Raw genomic sequence first — 19,184 nt, forward strand, 5'->3', positions numbered from 1 at the left:
TTGTAAGACTCTTGGTAGAGAAGCCTCTATCTAATAAGATGGAGGCTGGTAGAGTTGTTTACAATTTGACTTTATTCATCATTGCTGTGCAAACCTTTTTTTGCAGCATATACTCGGGCACTACATTCATTCATCAATTCCTGTGATGTCCCTGGGGGTAATTCAACTCTTCGAGTCGCAATTCATAATTTTGCTTCTGCACACAGGCGGACTTTGAAAAATCTATAATAAGAATCTGAAATTAACTGGTAGTATTTTGGCTTTTACTTAAAATCAGCCCTGAGAGAGTATTTAAGAAAAGCTGTTCAAGTTATAAAATATATAATCTGGAAAGAAATACTGTCTCATATAATAACTGTCTTTATAATTAGATTGTAATCATTGTTTTAATCTCTGTCTTGGAACCAAGATTGAAAGCTGACTTACTTCTCTCTTCTTTCTTGTGAACCATACGGAGCCTATTATTTTAAAACATGATCAGACAAGTAAGGCTTCTCTTACTTTGCTCTGCTCTGATCAGAAGAGCTCATGTGAAGTCTTTGAGATTCTCTTATTTATCATCTTTCTAAAACTGTGTTTTTGAGCTTGACAATACTGAAAATGTCTGGATGAAGCAGAAAAGAAAGTGATGAAATGTGTTTCTGAGCATCAGAGACCATCTATATTGCCATTACCTTTTCTAGTTGTATATAAGAATTCAAGATTAGAAGAATTTAGATTTGTTGCACATTTTTTTCCTCAGCATTTTTTCCTCTTGTTTTTTAAAATGTATTGCCTCTTTCCCCATTCAGTGACACTGGACATAGGAATTTTTAATTGTGTAATTTTCTGTTGCAAAAAGGGTAAATAAATCCTTTGTCTTTTGAATATCTTCTATGTGAAATAATTGTGAGTGACATTTGAAAAAGTGAATCTGAAGTCAAAGTGAGTAAATTCCTTATTTCCCTATTTTTTTAAAAATCTGGTATATGACATGGCTACAGGGCAAATGAAATAAAAATTGCCATAGTTGGTATGAATTTGTTATTTCCTTGCAGTTTTTCCTGATACAAAATATGAAAAGGTTTAATATTATGAATTGGAGATACACACTAACAGTTTCTTTTTTCTACTTTCTCTAACATACAGTGCTGAAGAAGCACTTAGGTTTGTGCTCAAAAAAAAAAAAAAAAAAAAAAAAAGCCTAAACATCTAGCCAAGGCTTTGAAAATAATTAGAATTACATGAACAAGATTGAACAGTTATGCAACCAGATTACCTAGTTCAGCCAAAATCCTTGAAGTAATTATAACTTGATTCAGCCTTTAAGTGTTGTATTTTTTAACAGCTCTATTGAGATATCATTCACATATTATATATAATTGACACATTTAAGGTGTATAATTCAGTGGTTTTTAGTATATTCACTGGTTGTGCAACCATCACCACTATAAAATGTTCACTCTAAAAAGAAGCCCCCATGATCCAGCAATCTCATTTCGAGGTATATCTCCAAAAGAATTGAAAGTAGGATCTCAAACAGATACTTGCACACCCATGTTTATAGTGGCATTATTAATAATGGCCAAGGTGGAAGCAACTCAAATGTCCATCAGTGGATAAATAGTAAATAATATGTGGTATATACAATAAAATATTCAGTCTTAAAAAGGAAGGAAATCCTGTCACACACTGCAACATTATGCTAAGTGAAAAAAGCAGTCACAAAAGGACAAATACTGTCATATGCAGTACTTTAGGTAGTCAAATTAATAGAGACAGAAAGTAAAATAGTGGTTGCTAGCAGCTGGAATTAGGAGGATGTGGAGAGCTTTGTTTAATGAGTATAGAGATGCGGTTTTGCAGGATGAAATGGCTCTGGAGATCTGTTTCACAACAATGTAAGTATACTTAACACTACTGAACTGCACACTTAAAAATGGTTACAATGGTACATTTTAGGTTATGTGTTTTTACCACAATTAAAAATTTTTAAAATAGAAAATAAAGGAATCCCCCATACCCATTAGTAGTCACTCCCCATTTTCTCTCCCAAAATGCACCTCCAACCATAGGCAATCACTAATTACTTTCTGTCCTATAGATTGGCCTGTTGTGGACTTTTCATGTAAATGGAATATATCATATGTGATCTTTTGTGATTAGATTTTTTCATTTAACATGTTTTCAAACATCTATCTTGTAGCATGTATCAGTACTTCATTGCTTTTTATTGCTGAATAGTACTTTATTCTATGGATATACCACATTTTATTTATCCATATATCAGTTGACAGACATTTGAATTGTTTCTACCTCTTAGCTATTATGAACACTGCTATGACCATTTATTTGCAAGTTTTTCTGTAGATGTATGTTTTCATTTCTTTTGGATATATACCTGGGAGTGGAATTACTGGGTCTTCTGTCAGCTCTGTTTAACCTTTTGAGAAACTGCAAACTGTTTTCAAAAGTGGCTGCACCATTTTACATTTCCACCAACAGTGTATAAGTGTTCAGATTTCTTCACATGTTCGCCAACACTTGTCATTATCTGTGTCTTTGCTTATAGCCATCCCAGTGGGTGTGAAATGATATTTCATTGTATTTTTAATTTCCATTTCCTCATGGCTGTAATGTTGAGCATCTTTTCATATACTTTATCTCTTTCGGAGAACTGGCTTTTCAGATCCTTTGTTTACTTTGTAGTTGGGTTATTTGTCTTTTTATTATTGAGTTATAAGTGTTATCAGTGTATTCTACATATAGGTTTCTTACCATATATATGATTTGCAAATATTTTGTGCCATTCTGGGGATTGTCTTTTTACTTTCTCTATGATTTTCTTTGCAGCACAAAAGTTTTAAATTTTGACAAAGTCCATTTTATCTACTTTTTCTTTTGTGGTTTGTGCTTCTGTTGTCTTGTCTAAGAAACCATTACCTAATTCAGGGCCACAAATATTTACTCCTAAGTGGTCCTCTAAAAGTCGTATAGTTTTAGCTCTTATATTTAGGTCTGTGATCCATTTTGAGTAAGTTTTTCATATGGTGTTAGGTAGTGTTCCAACGTCATTCTTTTGTATATGGATAACCAGGATCCCAACACTGTTTGTTGAAAAAGATTATTATTTGCCCCATAAGATTGACAATACACATGAACTTCTATTTCTGAACTCTCAATTGTGTTCCATTGATTTATATGTTTTACCTTATGCCAGTGCAATCTGTCTTGATTACTGTAGCTTTGTAGTAAATTTTGAAGTTTGGAAGTGTGAGGCTTCCAACTTTGTGCTTTTTCAAGATTGTTTTGCTCTTCTGAGTCGCTTGCATTTTCATATGAATTTTAAGATCACCTTCCTGCAAAAAGCTGGCTGAGATTCTGATAAGGATTACCTTAAATCTGTTGATGAATTTGGGGACTATTGCCATCTAACTTATGAACATAGGATGTCTGCCCATTCATTTAGATTTTCTTTCATTTCCTTCAACAATGTTTTATAGTTTTTGAAGCATAACATTTGCATTTATTTTGTTAGGTTTATTTCTAAGTATTTTATTCTTTGATGCTCTTATAAATTGAATTGTTTTCTTGCAGATTGTTTATCACAGGTATAAAGAAATACAGTTGACTTTTTTGCATTTATTAATAGTTTTTTAGAGAAAACCTTAGGATTTTGTATATATAAGATCTTGTCATCTATAAATAGCCTTTTATTTCTTTTCCTTGCCTAATTGCCCTGGCTGGAATATCCAGTACAATGTTTCATAGAAATGGCAAAGTGGACATCCTTGTCCTGTTTCTGATTTTAAGTGGGAAGCATTTAGTCCTTCACCACTATATAGGATGTTAACTGTGGGTGTCCTTTTTCAAGTTGAGGAAGTTTCTCTCTATTACTAGTTTGTTGAGTGTTTTTGTTATGGAAAGGTGTTGGATTTTGTCAAATGCTGTGTCTGCATTTATTATTATCATGTATTCTTTGTCCTTTTTTTTCTGTTAATATGCTGTATTACATTGTTTTCAGGTGTTAAATTACTTTGCATTACCAGGATAAGTTGTATTGATTTTTATTTGTTTCTTTCTTTCTTTGGTCTTATACAACAATTTTATTTTGCTCGTTTGATTCTACTATTTTTTTTTTGGTTTGGTAATCTGAAACAGGTGAATTGACTTGTTTGACATCAAATTAGTAGTAGAATTATGATGAGATTAGATCTTGCATTGGATTAGGAGACTTTCAAGTCTTCTTTTAGCCTATGAATATAAATTTCATCTGAGAATGTGTGTGCTTTTGCATTATAATTTGGTTATATGTAGACAATGTCTAATGATTTATGTTTGTGGAGTTAGAGAATGCTGAGTAGCAGCTACCAACGAGGAAGACTGAGTCTCATGACCCTTTTTGATAGTAGTATGGTGAATCCTGTTTGGATTGGATCAGTGTACTTTGGAAAAGAGCCTGGAATCTTAAGTGTTTTTTTGTTTGTTTGTTTGTTTGGTTTTTTAGTTTACAAGTTTGTGAAATCAGAGTTGTATAGACATATTCCACTGTTGCGGGAAGTCAGGGACCCCAAACGGAGGGACCGGCTGAAGCCATAGCAGAAGAACGTGGATTGTGAAGATTTCATGGACATTTATTAGTTCCCCAAATTAATACTTTTATAATTTCTTATGCCTGTCTTTACTGCAATCTCTAAACATAAATTGTAAAGATTTCATGGACACTTATCACTTCCCCAGTCAATACCCTTGTGATTTCCTATGCCTGTGTTTACTTTAATCTCTTAATCCTATCAGCTGAGGAGGATGTTTGTCACCTCAGGACCCTATAATAATTGCATTAACTGCACAAATTGTACAGCATGTGTGTTTGAGCAATATGAAATGTGGGCACCTTGAAAAAAGAACAGGATAACAGCAATTGTTCAGGGAATAAGAGAGATAACCTTAAACTCTGACTGCTGGTGAGCTGGGCGGAACAGAGCCATATTTCTCTTCTTTCAAAAGCAAATGGGAGAAATATCGCTGAATTCTTTTTCTCAGCAAGGAACATCCCTGAGAAAGAGAATGTGCACCTGGGGGTGGGTCTCTGAACTGGCCCCCCTGGGTGTGGCCATCTCTTATGGTCGAAACTGTAGGGGTGAAATAGACCCCAGTCTCCCATAGCACTCCCAGGCTTATTAGGAAGAGGAAATTCCTGCCTAATAAATTTTGGTCAGACCGGTTGATCTCAAAACCCTGTCTCCTGATAAGATGTTATCAGTGACAATGGTGCCTGAAACTTCATTAGCAATTTTAATTTTGCCCCAGTCCTGTGGTCCTGTGATCTCCCCCTGCCTCCACTTGCCTTGTGATATTCTATTACTTTGTAAAGTACTTAATGTCTGTGACCCACACCTATTTGCACACTCCCTCCCCTTTTGAAAATCCCTAATAAAAACTTGCTGGGTTTTGTGGCTTATGGGGGCATCACGGAACCTACCAACATGTGATGTCTCCCCCAGGTGCCCAGCTTTAAAATTTCTGTCTTTTGTACTCTGTCCCTTTATTTCTCAAGCTGGCCGATGCTTAAGGAAAATAGAAAAGAACCTACGTGAATATCGGGGCAGGTTCCCCGATATTCTACCAATTTTCTAGATTAGTAGGGGCCTGTAAGAAAGAAGAGGTGAAGATAGGAACTGAGCCGAAATGAGTAGATTTTGATTTGGGTGGTAGGAGTGCGAGGGACAGGATTAAATTTGCATCCTGAATTTCAAACAGGGTAAATGGCAGGCATTTCAATTGAAAAATGATTAAGTAAGAATGAACATTTCCTCAATGACTGTTTACATCTTACTCAAACTTTCCTCAAACTTCCTATAGGTTTTTCCTTACCTTCACTACCAGTTGGTGGCAGTACTTCCTGTGCCACTGAAAAAATAAGCAATCAAAAGGAAACTTCACAAGTTTCCACCATCATACCTACCCATCTACTTGCATCTGTTAATTCCTGTTAATGTGGATGAACTGTTTGTTCTCCTATCTTAGGCCTACCCTGACATGTGGCTAGATCCAATTCCTTCCCACCTACTCAAGGACATTTCTTCAGCATTTCTTCCCCTTCTTTTCTGCATCATCAGTTTTTCTCCTGACTACAAGAGTATTGCTATCAGTTTATAAACATGTTGTAATTTTGCCCATCTTAAAAACCAACCAACTAGAAAAAAAAAGAAGAGAGGAAGAAAAAACACCTCTATCCCACATCTTCCTTCAGCTGCCACTGAACTTCTCTGCTTCCCTTTATAACAAAAATCCTTGAGTTGTACATATTTGCTGCTCCTATTCCTCTCCTCACATTCTCTCAGATGCATTTTAGTGAGACTGTTTGCCTTTACCTCTCTAATAAAAGTACTCTTATTAAAGTCACCCAAAACTTCCACATTGCTAAATCCAGTGGTCATTCTCAGACTCCATCTTACTGTCTTACTTACTTGCTTACTGTCTTACCGACTTATCTGTCAACAGAATTAAACAATTGATCAATCTTTTTTTTTTTCTGAAGTACCTTATTACCTGGTTCCCACAACACTAGAGCTTTTTATTTTTCTTCCAACTACAACTGGCTATTGCTTCTTAGGTTTTGTTATTGTTATTGTTGTTGTTTTTTGCTGTTTCTCCCCCATCTTCAATCCCTTAATATTGGAGTATCCTGGGGCTCAGTCCTTGGACTTCTTTTCTGCCTTGTTTTTCGCTTGCTCTTTTGGTGATCTCTTCTTATCTCATGGTTTTAAATATCATCTAAATACTGATAGCTCTCAAATTTATATATCTGGTCCACAGCTGTTCTCTAACCTCCAGACTCATCTAACCCTGACTGCCTACTTGACATTTAGTTTTTCACAGATTTGCTCCTCCCACAGTCTTCCTCATGTCAGTTAATAGCAGTTGCATCTTTCTAGTTATTGAGGCCAGAAATCTCATGGAAATCATTGACTCCCACCTCCGCTGCTCATCTTTCATCACTCACTCCATCAGCAAATCATTTCAGTTCTACCTTCATAATAGATCTGCAGTTCTCATGACTCCCTTTGCCATATGCCTGATCCACCCACCGTTCTCTCTCTCATGGATTATTGTAAGAGTTTTACAAGTAATCTTCCTGTTTGCACCTTATGTATTTTCTCAGTACAGCTGCCATACTTAATATTAATGTATCCCAAAACCAACCTTCTGATCTCTGTCATTGCACACACTCACCAATAAAACCAACCAACAAAAAAATGTTTTCCTTACTATAGTCTTCCCCATCTCAGTAAACAACAACTCCATCCGCTGTTTCTTCTGTCCAAAAAAAAAGTGTGGAGTCAACCTTCATTCTTTTCTTAAACAACCCATATTCAATCCTTATTGGATCCACCTTGAAAGTATACTCAAAACGCAATTATTTTTCAGTGCCTTCCCCACTACAACCCTGGTCCAAGTCATCATATCTCATCTGAGTTCTTGCAATAGCTCCCAAGTTGGTTTTCTTGCTTCCATACTTGCCTCCTATAAACTGCTCTTAGCACAGCAGCCAAAGCGGTGAAAATAATTAAGCTCATGCCACTTCTCTGTCGAAGCCTCCTTTGGCTATGCGTTTTGCTCAGGGAAAGCTGGATCCCTTACAATGTTGTACAGGCTCTACACAATCTGATCCCTGTTACTTCTGAGGCTTTATCTCCAAGTGCCCTTCTCCTCGCTCACTCTACTCAGCCACACTGACTTTATTCTTCCTTGAACATTCTAGGGACACTTTTACTTCAGGGCTTTTTCATTCGTTGTTTGCCTGGAGACACGTCTTCCTTAGAAAATGTTTGGCCACTTCCTTACCTCCTTCAAATCTTTGCTCAAATATGGCTTATCAGAGGGCCTTCCTTGACCATCCTATTTTTAAATGCAGTCTTCCCCCTGGCCCCCAAACACAGGTACTCTATATCCCCTTTCCTTTCTTTTTCCTCATGACACTTACAGCTGTATGACATACTATATATTTTGCTAATGTTTATTTTCCCTATGTCCCCACTAATTTGTATATTTTGTGAGGACAGAGATTCTTGTCTCTTTGTTTAATGCTGCAGCCTCAGTTCTTAAGGCTATGCCTGGTGTGTAATAGGCTCTCAATAAGTATTTGTTAAATGAGTCAATACATTTGTCTTTAAAACATTCCAAATATTTCTACATGATTAGTACTTTTACCTAATGTGCTATTTACTAAAAAGGTTATTAGGAATCATTTTCCTTTGTTTTCCAGGTTTTCATTGCCATTGTGATTTGGAACAAATAATTTGATTTCTCTGGGCAGCACTTTCCTCTTGTAAAATAAGAGGGTTATACCAAGTGGCCTCCATCTACCCTATAGTTCTAACATTCTAGGAATTTATTATTTGTTTTGTACTTTTGACCTCACTGTTTCTCATTTTTCAGTTCATTCGCTGTTCATGCCGAGGTGTGGAGTAATGGTAGGTTTTACTTGTGGACAGTGAGATAAGGGTGGAACAAGTTTATTTTCCTCTACTGTAACTGCAGGATTGATTGTGTTGTCTGAGTAGATGCAATTTTTATAGGTCAAAGTAGAATAGAAGGGCAGAACAGAGGGCTACAGGAGCATATGGACATGAGCCCAGCAAGAGAGGCACAACCCCATGAAAGCTTAGCTTTAGCTCTTACCTAGAAGGGAACTTTATTAATTTCCAGAACCCATGGCAAGAGGTGGAAATGTGTATGTGATAGAGGCAATTCAAGGATTATGGTAGTAGCAGGGGATATACATGCTGTACTTTTCCTATAATAACCATCAGAAAGCATGTATGACATGTTTTCCTAGGCATGCAACGTGAAACAGCTTGCTCCAGTTGCTTTGACTTAGTAAACTTCTGTGTCCTCTCCCTTCCATTGTTCCTGGATATTACTTAATTGTCCAGGCCTCACCCTTACCTATTTAACACTTTTATGATGGGCAGTCAACAACTTTATTGATGACCTACTGGGTACAGAGGCTAGAAACTCTTGCTTTTATATCTTCTAGACATTTAAGATTTGATAAAGGAGGCAGCAGGTATTATTTTTCTGTGTTTATTTACTTAGATTCTGTTTTTAGAATTAAAATATGTCCTTCAGTTTCTCTCTGAGTGTGGTGAGCATAATTTACTTGCGCCCCATCTTAAACATTTTTTCATGCTTCTTAGAAAAAAAGTTTGGGAGATTGGAACTGTTATAGAGGAAGACAAAAGCAAATAGCCACCTGGCTTGCTGGACCCATTCTGTTGGGTGAAAGACTAAATATGTTGGTTCAGATTTTTATAGCTCTCTTAAGGTGGAAATGAATGGTCCATCTCTGGTCTTGTTCTCTGTATTACTGACCACTATTTGAGGTGGGCTGTATGGAAGCTGTCTAACATAGGTCACACGCTGCCAAGGAGAAGCCAAAGTGATTCCTTTTGATTAAGACAACATGGTGTTGTACCACATGAGTTATCTTATGCAGGCTCCAAGATGAGCTTACTTCTTTTAGAAGTTACCACTCAATTCTTGTCATAGATTCTACCCATGCTCAGATGCCTACAGCAATAATTAATGGATGAACTTATTAAACATGGTCATCTGATGTAATGCAATATGAAGCATGCAGTGCCTTCTGTAAAGTATTTTTGCCAAATAAAAGGTCGAAACTAAATGTAATCAAGCCTGTCAGTCTTTCTCACTTGGTTATTGGGAGAAAAGCCCTAATGTTCTAAGGAATTCATTGTATATAATAAATTAACTTCTCTCCTGTTGATCTAGAATGGTACTAGTTATTTATGAACCATCTTTGAGGGAATTAAGAACATAATCACTCAAACTAATTTCTGGTTTAGATGATGATAATATGTAAAGAGAAAAGCCGTGAGGATTCCACTTATAGGAAATACAAGGAAACAAGTTAGATTATACCACGAAGAAGCAGAAATCCAGAATATGGGTCATTTTGTAGGAAAATTGAGCCAATTTCTTTAGCAAGTTAAGAGCTTGAATTTTAAAAATGAGGAAATGGCTCTAGACAAACTTATAGAGTTAGCAACCACTAAATATAATGTATGGACCTTGTTTGGATCCTGATGTGAAGAAACAGTCTGAAAAAATAACTTTGAAGCAATGAGAGGAATTTGAATAGAATCTAAGTGATTCATTTTGTTAGGTAAGTCGACAGCATTGTGGTTATATACAAGAAATATACAGAGATGGCTACTGAAGTATATAGGGATGAAATTATGTTTGAGATTTACTTTAAAATAATTCAGTATAGATGAAGTGAGTGTGGCCAAAGCTTGACAATAGTGAATCTAGGTGACAGGTTTGTGGAGTTTCATCATGCTATTCTCTATTTTTGTGTATGTTTGAATTTTTTTAAGTTATTTACTTCAAAAAACTTAAACCTGAAATAATTTTGTTGACAGTATAACGTCTTCCTTTTCACTCTCCCAAATATTAGGAGATTTGGATGAGAAAGTAGTTCTGGGACTTCTGACATAGTTATTATTAGGTGGTGACTAGAACCTAGAGGCTGCAGTGTTTTGTGGCCTTTCTATAAGAAAGACTGATTAAATAGAATTTAGGTTTATTCCAGAGACCAGAAGCTCCCTAGCATAGCTCACACCCTAAGTAATTAGATAGGCACCTAGCTACCTGGTTTTATAAACTATAACTAGTGAATTCCCAGGCATATAAAAGTTGAGAAATCAGGGATGAAAGACCATGGAGAACATTAATGACAGAAAGAATGAAATGGTAATTTTGTAAATAAAAGCAGTTTTGAAACCTTAGGGTGAGTTGGGGGTAAGAGAGAATATGTGGTTCAATTCAGAGATAGTAAAAGTCCTTTATATTTCTCTCTTCCCTCTGAACAGAGTCTGTAGAGATTGAAAAATTGCTCTTTGTTGTCAACTTTTTCTTGCTGTCTTCAAAGGCCCTGTTTCTGTGGGATAGTTTGTAGTGGTTAGGATTGTGTTCACAGTTTAAATTCTGGTTTTATCACATATCAACCATGTGACCTTAAGCCAGTTATTAATATTTAGGTCTGAGCCTCAGTTTTATCATCTGCAAATTGAGAATAGTAATAGTACTTACTTCACAGAGTTGTGGTGAGAATTCCATGAGATAGTAGTTAGCATAGTGCTTGGCACATGATAAGTACAGGAAGTGTTGGAAACTAATAATCAGAATTAGTATCTTTATTATCATAATTACTACCACTATTATATGTCCTCTGTCCTACATCTCTGAATATTACTACTCACTTCTTATAGTTCTTGCTTAACAATTCAAGAGGGGAGGCCTTCTTTCCTTACATTGGCTGCATGTAGAATCCTTGGTGTTTCAGATATTTTAGCCAGAATAAGCTAGTTAGGCATAGGAACACAGAGACATCCAATTTGGCCTTTTGAGTTATTGCCTAAGAGAGGTTTTCTATGTCCCTAGGTTATGATGACATTAACATTTGATTTACATTTGGCTATTTGATCTTATTCAGTGCTCCATCCTACACTGAGCCTACTTATGACTAAAACCAGATTTTTGTTTTGAAGGTGGAGGAGCAAAGGAAGAGTTTGCCAGATGGATGGGTGTGCCATTTAGATTGCAAATTAGCATGCCTTCTTTATTGCTAAACCTGAGGATTAGGTGATGCCTGTGTTTAAATCCTTCCTGGTTCAAAGCTGTAGGTACCCACATCCGACAAGTTACACCCATCTTATCACATTGCCAGAATTGAGTTATGGTTCAGCTGGAGGAAGAGGACATGTCTGTCCTTTTTTGCCAGGTGGGCACAGTGTTTTCTCTAATGAGTTCAAAGCATTTGGCATACACATGATCAATACCACTTTTTCTTTCATACATTAGGACATTACATCCTACACATAAAACGTGACTCTGATACAGCTCTGTCTTTTAGGGCTTAGAGTGTTTTCTCACATGGCTGTAACTCCTTGTTCTTACCTTATAAGTAACTTGGGTCAGGGATGGTAGATAAGGGGGGATCTGAAACAGAGCTAAGACTAAGAGGAGGATGACAAAGATACAAGGCAAGGACCAGGACTGAGCTAAGATTAACAATGGAAAACAGAGCTTGAAGTAGAGCAAGATTGGAACTTGAGCCAACACAATAGGAATCAGTAGTTAACTAGACATGGGTCTCTGAAAACTGTGGAGAGGTGATTTTAACTAGTCTAATAGACTTACATACAGTGGCTCACATTGGAAAAATCCATTCATCAAGGAATGTAATCTGACACAGGTAAACCATGATAGCTGGAGACTGAGTTAATGCTCTGTGAATATGTATTTTTATATGTATTACATTTTCTGAACCCCTGACCTACCTCTTCCTTTTCACTATTAGCAAAATAGAAATGTAGAGATGAATAGCTGTTAATACAGCTTAGTTTGACTCCAGAAGTAGGATATAATTGGATCCATATCACTACTACCTGGCCCACTGAGGCAGCAGGAATAGGGAATTTATTCAGGTTGTGGTATAGCATGTGGTATATAGTTCTGCTGTATGACGCACAGGAAGTGGGTTGTGATGCTCATTTCAAGACACATTGCTTTGGATCCATGAGCCACTTATCCCAGTTACCATCACACCTCATGCTTCTGTGTTTCCCAGGAGCCTTTCTTCAGTTGAATAGTTGGGACTGTAAGCCTTGCCAGGTAGGATGGTAGACAGATTCACTGGGATTGGTTCCAAGTTGGGTATTGCCCCTGCATGAATCACACGGGACTGAGTCTGGCCTCTCCTTGGGGACTCTAAAAGCTGGCTAGGTCCATTACCATGAGAGTCCCTTAGGATTAACAGGCGTTTTGTTTGCCTGAAATATTCTTCAAATTCTGAGTCTTAAAATTCTAATAACTCTTAAGGCAAAGTACTAGTAGCATCTGTCTATGAACACTTAACCTGATTTCTCTCACTTGGAAGCAATTATTCCTGCCCAATTACATAGTATACTAGTTGTAACTATTTAGCATATAGGTTTTCTGAATTATATGATAATGTTTATATATCTTAAAAGATAATTTTCATAAAAAGGTAAGATCATGACTCATACAGATATAAAAATGAACATGCATTAAACATTTAATTCATGAGGGAAATAAGTAGATGTTTCAACTGGTTCCAAGAAAAAAGGAAAAAAACGCACAAATTTATATAGATAAAAGAATGTTGGATTGGATGTGCAAATGGAGGCAAAACTGATGTTTTTCATATTTATCTACAGTTTGCAGAATTGTTAAACCAAGGAGAACTTTAGGCTAAAATCAGGTCACTTTGGAGGGGTGTCCTCTAGACAATACATTATTTTCCACTGAAACATAAATTTTTTTCTGCATCCTCTCCCATTTCGATCAAAATAGTCTGAAAGAAAGACTATGCTTGATCACAAAATAAGGCCGGTCTCATTGGATTGGATCTAACTGTAAGTACGGTAAGCATGTTAATTTACCACAAAAGTCTCCTTCAGTTTACATTGCTGGAAGTTTTCATAAGGAATTTCAGATTTAACTTTTAAAATACTTGTTAACTGGACTGTGTATTTGTTCATAGTGCATCTGTTTTCAACGTGATTGGATTGTTAAATTTTGAGGTGTGTGTGCGTGTGTGTGTGCGTGCCTTAAATTTCATTCTGTGCAGTAGACGAGGACTTGATAAGACAATAACATGAAAGAAACTGAAGTGTTTTCTGGCTTTTCTAGAGATATCTGGGCATGTCCATTTCTCTCTAGCTGAAACTCTGTTATCATAAACTAGGAAGTACTTGTTTCAATTCATTACTAAGAAGGGGGATAGGTTTAGTAACAGTGATCAGAAAATACTGGACAAGCTGAACATGGTGGCTCTCACCTGTCATCCCAAGGCTGAGGGGGGAGGATGACTTGAGGCCAGGGGTAGAGACCAGCCTGGGCAACATAGCGAGGACCCTATCTCTAAAAAGGCAAAAATAAAAAAATACATTAATTGGGCATGATGGTACATTCCTGTAGTTCCAGCTACCCAGGAGGCTGAGATGAGAGGATCACTTGAGCCCAGGACTTCGAGGCTGCAGTGAGCTATGATAGCACCACTGCCCTCCAGCCTAGGTGGCAGAGAAAGATCCTGTCTCTAAAACAAATTATTTTAATTAAAAAAAAGGAAAGAAAATAGAAATCACTAAGGCATGCTTTGGCATACAGTGAACATTTGGATGTTAATTTTGAAGAAAGAAACATCTGGGCTTGAGAATGAGTTTCTAAGAAGGTAGAGTGGATCAGCACTCTTTTCCCAGAAATTTCCATCTTGATCTTGATTCCTGACTCTTGTAGCCTGTTCTTCGTATATTTTACAATAAGGAATGCCAACAGTGTACTAGGAGCCAGGGCTCTCAGGCTAGTGTTACAGAGTTGTAGGGAAATTCTAGGATGAAGTTTTTGCTGGGACAAAGCAGATGAAAGAGTTGAGTTTTTCCAGATCTGGAGCTTACCTGTTGGGGATGCTGTAGACATCTAGAGGCAGCAGGGATATCTTCAGTCTTTATTGTGTAGTGCTGGTTTGTTTATTCAGACCTTCTTTAATCTTACTAATAAAACTCTTCACTTGAAGACCTTTCAGTCCTTGCCTGTGAAAAGCATGATAGTTCTTCTTGAAGTCACATGCTTTTGATTTCTAAACCCATTTCCATTTTCATTTGTTCAACCTGTTCTCCCTGTTTCATTCCTCTTGCTTCACGATGTTACAATAAGAATGCATTCCTAGTTGTAGACCTAAGGAGCAGTGTAAGGCAGGGAGGCATTCCCACAACTTCCTTGAGCCTATCTTAGGCTTAATTAGGCCTATCATAGGCTTAATTGGTCACAGGGACAGAGGTTAGTCCCAAATGATAAGAAGGAATCTGTTTCTACAAATGGAGTGGCCCTTGGGGAGAGCTTCTGTCTCATCTTTCCACCAGCATCACTGTGTGAACCAGGCATGTCTGTTCTCTGCAAGTTAAATTTGTTTGTCTGAGTAATAGGGAGGAGTATTATCTCCTAGCCATCTAGAGGTGCCGATGAAGCTGTTCGATAAAAGCAGAGTTACACATTTAAAAAAATAGCTCAACATCGCTGATCACTAAAAAAATGCAAATCAAAACCACAATGAGATACCATCTCATGCCAGTCAGAATGGCTATTATTAAAATGTCAAAACACAACAGATGCTGGCAAGATTGCAGAGAAAAAAAGAACGCTTTTGCACTGCTGATGGGAGTATAAATTAGTTCAACCATTGTGGAAGACAGTATGGCAATTCCTCAAAGACCTACAGACAGAAATACCATTTGACCCAGCAATCCCATTACTAGGTATATACCCAAAGGAATATAAATCATTCTATTATAAAGATACATGCACAGGTATGTTCATTGTAGCACTATTCACAATAGCAAAGGCATGAAATCAACCCAAATGCCCATCAATGATAGACTGGATAAAGAAAATTTGGTACATATGCACCATGGAATACTATGCAGCCATAAAAAGGAACAAGATCATGTCCTTTGCAGGAACATGGATGGAGCTGGAGGCCATTATCCTCAGCAAACTAATGCAGGAACAGAAACCCAAACACTGCATGTTCTCACTTACAAGTGGGAGCTGAATGATGAGAACACAGGGACACATGGCGAGAACAACACACACTGGGGCCTGTCAGAGGCGGGGTGGGGGCTGGGGGTGGCACTGGCTGGGTGTGGAGGGAGAACACCAGGGGGAATAGCTGGGCTTAATCCTTAGGTGAGGGGATGATCTGTACAGCAAACCACCATGGCACACATTTACCTATGTAACAACCTTGCACATCCTTCACATGTACCCCTGAGCTTAAAAGTTGAAGAAAAAAAACAAGTATCATAACTTGGAATCCAAGGCACAGTACCGAAATCTGTATTGCTAGTGAGGTACTTGAGTTGATATGGGCAGCTGACCATGCTGCTCCATAGCATATTCTCCAAAGGAAAGATTTCTACTTAAAAAGTAAATTTCTCCCATCCTGTTTCTGGAATTAGAAAACTGAGAACTACTAAAAGGAAATTAAAGTTGACAGAGCTTTTCCTTTCAACTTTATAAGACTTTTATAAACTAAGGATAGATTCACGGGGAGTTACAAAAACAGTTCAGAGACGTCCTGGTACCTCTTACCTAGTTTTCCCCAGTGATTACATTTGACATAACCGTAGTACAGTATGTGTGTGTCTGCTATTTTATCACATGCATTGATTTGCGTAAACACCAATGCAAACAAAATACAGAACTATTCCGTCACCACAAAGACCTCCCTTGTGTTACCCCTATAAAGTTACACCCCTCTCAACCACCACCTTCCTTAACTCCAGTCCATCTCTAATCCCTTTTCCATTTTTATGATTTTGTCATGTTGAGATTGTTATATAAATGAAATCATACAGTATGTGACCTTTTGAGATTGATTTTTTTTCACTTGGCATAATGCCATTATGTCAATAGTTCATTTCTTTTTATTGTTGAGTAGTATTTCATGGTATGAATGTACCACAATTTGTTTAACTTTATTGAGGGGCATATTGGTTGTTTCCAGTTTTTTGTTATTATAGATAAAGCTGCTATGGACAATTCATGTACAGGTTTTTGTATGGATGGGAATTTTCAGTTATCTGGGATAAAAGCCCAGGAGCACAATAAGTGTATGGTAAGTGTATTTTAGTTTCTTAGGAAAGTGACAGCATGTATTTGGGTAATGTTTTTTATCTACTCTGCCAGGGGTGGCGGGGGGTGAAAGTCCAGGTTTCCTATTTGACCTCTGTTAACATCCCTGGTTCGGGGAGGCAGGGCAGGGCACCTCATTACTGCTTGAAAGGGTGGGAGTTCTGGCTCTCCACTAGGCCTCCATTGATATCGCCCTGTATGGGCTCCTTACTGCTCCCCATGTGACCTCCATGACACCTTGGTGGTTGGGGTGGGGCGCTCTTTACCATTGGAAGGTGGTGAAAGTCCTGCTTTCCCACTTGGAGTTCTCTGACACCAGCCAGGCGGTGGGCGGGGGGGCACCCCTCATTACAGCCAGGTGCAAGTGGAAGTCTAGGTTCCCCACTGGCCTTTGCTGATAAGGTGGGGTGGGGCTGCAGTGTTTTCTATGAGGTTTAGTTGGAGCAGGGTGGTTATTGCCACGCTACCCCTTCCTTGGTCCTGTGGCTAGACAGAGCCAGCATTTCTGAGAGCTTTGGTGTTCTGTCTGTGTCATTGGTGCTTCTGGATTTGCTGGCTTCTTCAGCACCCAGTCCGGGATATATGAAGCCAAGAGCAAACCCAGATAACTCACCACTGTCTTTCCTTAGATCTCAAGGTCCCTCGCTGATCTGTCTTCTCTCCACTTTTCAGAGTTTTCTTATGCTTGCTTTATATATAATGTCAATGGTTTTTAACGGTACCTAGCAAGAAGAATAGAGAGAAGTGTATCTCTTCTATCTTCATCCAGAACTGGAAGTCTGACAAAGCCCTGTTAAATGGCCATTTCTCCTCTGAAAACATAAATCTGATCCTGTCTTCACCCTTAAAGCTGTCTTATAGCACCCAACTGTCTAAAGAATACAGTTCCAACCTGTTATTGTTGACATTGAAGGTTCTTCACTATCTCACCACATGTAATAAGTCATATCTTCTGCAGCTCCCCACCTTGCACATGTACTCACCAGCTACAAAGAATATCTTATGCACCATTTCTTCAATGTACCATGCTTTTTCATGGTTCCTTATTTTGCACATGCAATTTTCCAGTTCCACCTTTCTCCTCTTCACTTGGTATGCACTAAGCTATTCTTCAAATCTAGTTCTTATGTTGTCTACGGTAAGCCTTCTGAGACTCTCCTGGAGTTATTTGATCAGTGCCACCACATCAGCATGAACATTTTCTTGTTTATATAACCTATTTCTTGTTTGAGTTGATCTCTTCTGCCAAGCTTTTGAAGTGGGATTATCTCTATACATCTCTGTCCCCTTTGACTGTAAATTCTTTGGGATTAGGGACTGTGTCTGTCTGTTTTTTTTTTTTTTTTTTTTTTTTTTGAGACGGAGTCTTGCTCTGTCGCCCAGGCTGGAGTGCAGTGGCGCGATCTTGGCTCACTGCAAGCTCCACCCTCTGGGTTCACGCCATTCTCCTGCCTCAGCCTCCCGAGTAGCTGGGACTACAGTCACCTGCCACCACACCTGGCTAATTTTTTTTTTATACTTTTTTTTTAGTAGAGATGGGGTTTCACCATGTTAGCCAGGATGGTCTCGATCGACCTGGTGATCCGCCCACCTTAGCCTCCCAAAGTGCTGGGATTACAGGTGTGAGCCACCGTGCCTGGCCTGTCTTTTTCATTAATGTATCCTCAGCACATAGCACTGTGCTTGGCACGTAGTTGTCACTTAACAAATGTTTGTTTGTTTATTTATTTATTTATTGAGACGGAGTCTTGCTGTGTCTCCCAGGCTGGAGTGCAGTGGCACGATCTCGGCTCACTGAAACCTCTGCCTCCTGGGTTCAAGCGATTCTGCTGCCTCAGCCTCCTGAGTAGCTGGGATTACAGGCGTGTGCCAGCATGTCTGGCTAATTTTTGTATTTTTAGAAGAGGAGGGTTTCATCTTGTTGGCCATGCTGGTTTTGAACTCCTGACCTCAGGTGATCCTCCCGCCTTGGCCTCCCAAAGTGCTGGGATTACAGGCAACAAATATTTATTAAGCAAGTAAATGAATGGTTACTTTCAGATACTAGAACAACTAAACATTGTCCCCAGCTGTGTGACCAGGCTGAGACTACCTCACTTTTGTCATTACCATATATTCCTTTTAATTTTTCCTCTAAACAAGGTGACTTTGGGAAATTTTCATAATTTAACCATTTCTTCATCCTTCTCCTCTCTTCCTAAGGACTACTGGCTGTCAGGCTGTCTTTGTATATACCTGTTGTCACTACTGGTACCCTAAGGAGGTTGACCATTTGAAAGCAGGGCTGCCCTGTTGGTTGACTGATAGGTCTCCAAAGCCCACTCTTCAGGCCATTATGAACCATCAATCTAGTCTTCAGTACATTGAAACCCTACTTTTGGCCAGTTATATAAGGGCTGGGATGTACTTTGCTAAGCATTCCAGAAGTTTGACTTCTATTGAGAAATAAAATATTTTTG

At 38.2% G+C, this 19,184-nt stretch overlaps 1 protein-coding gene and 1 long non-coding RNA gene across 7 annotated transcripts in view; one reads left to right on the plus strand and one right to left on the minus strand.

The window, feature by feature from the left end:
* The window catches only part of CCDC15 (coiled-coil domain containing 15), a 100,650-nt gene extending 86,335 nt beyond the window's left edge, over positions 1–14,315 (plus strand). For all 6 annotated transcript variants that reach the window (XM_003819928.5, XM_055095024.2, XM_063608297.1 and 3 more), the window contains one exon: positions 107–14,315. In XM_003819928.5, the coding sequence (XP_003819976.1) occupies positions 107–228 (122 nt within the window). In that variant the 3' untranslated portion in view covers positions 229–14,315. The remainder of the gene's footprint in view (positions 1–106) is intronic.
* The window catches only part of LOC117975064 (uncharacterized), a 72,534-nt gene that overhangs the window by 50,292 nt on the left and 3,058 nt on the right, over positions 1–19,184 (minus strand). Inside the window, exon 2 of the long non-coding RNA XR_004665304.3 lies at positions 14,490–14,624. This is a non-coding gene — a long non-coding RNA (uncharacterized LOC117975064). The remainder of the gene's footprint in view (positions 1–14,489; positions 14,625–19,184) is intronic.

Source organism: Pan paniscus, chromosome 9, assembly GCF_029289425.2.
Source record: "Pan paniscus chromosome 9, NHGRI_mPanPan1-v2.0_pri, whole genome shotgun sequence".
Taxonomy (NCBI): domain Eukaryota; kingdom Metazoa; phylum Chordata; class Mammalia; order Primates; family Hominidae; genus Pan; species Pan paniscus.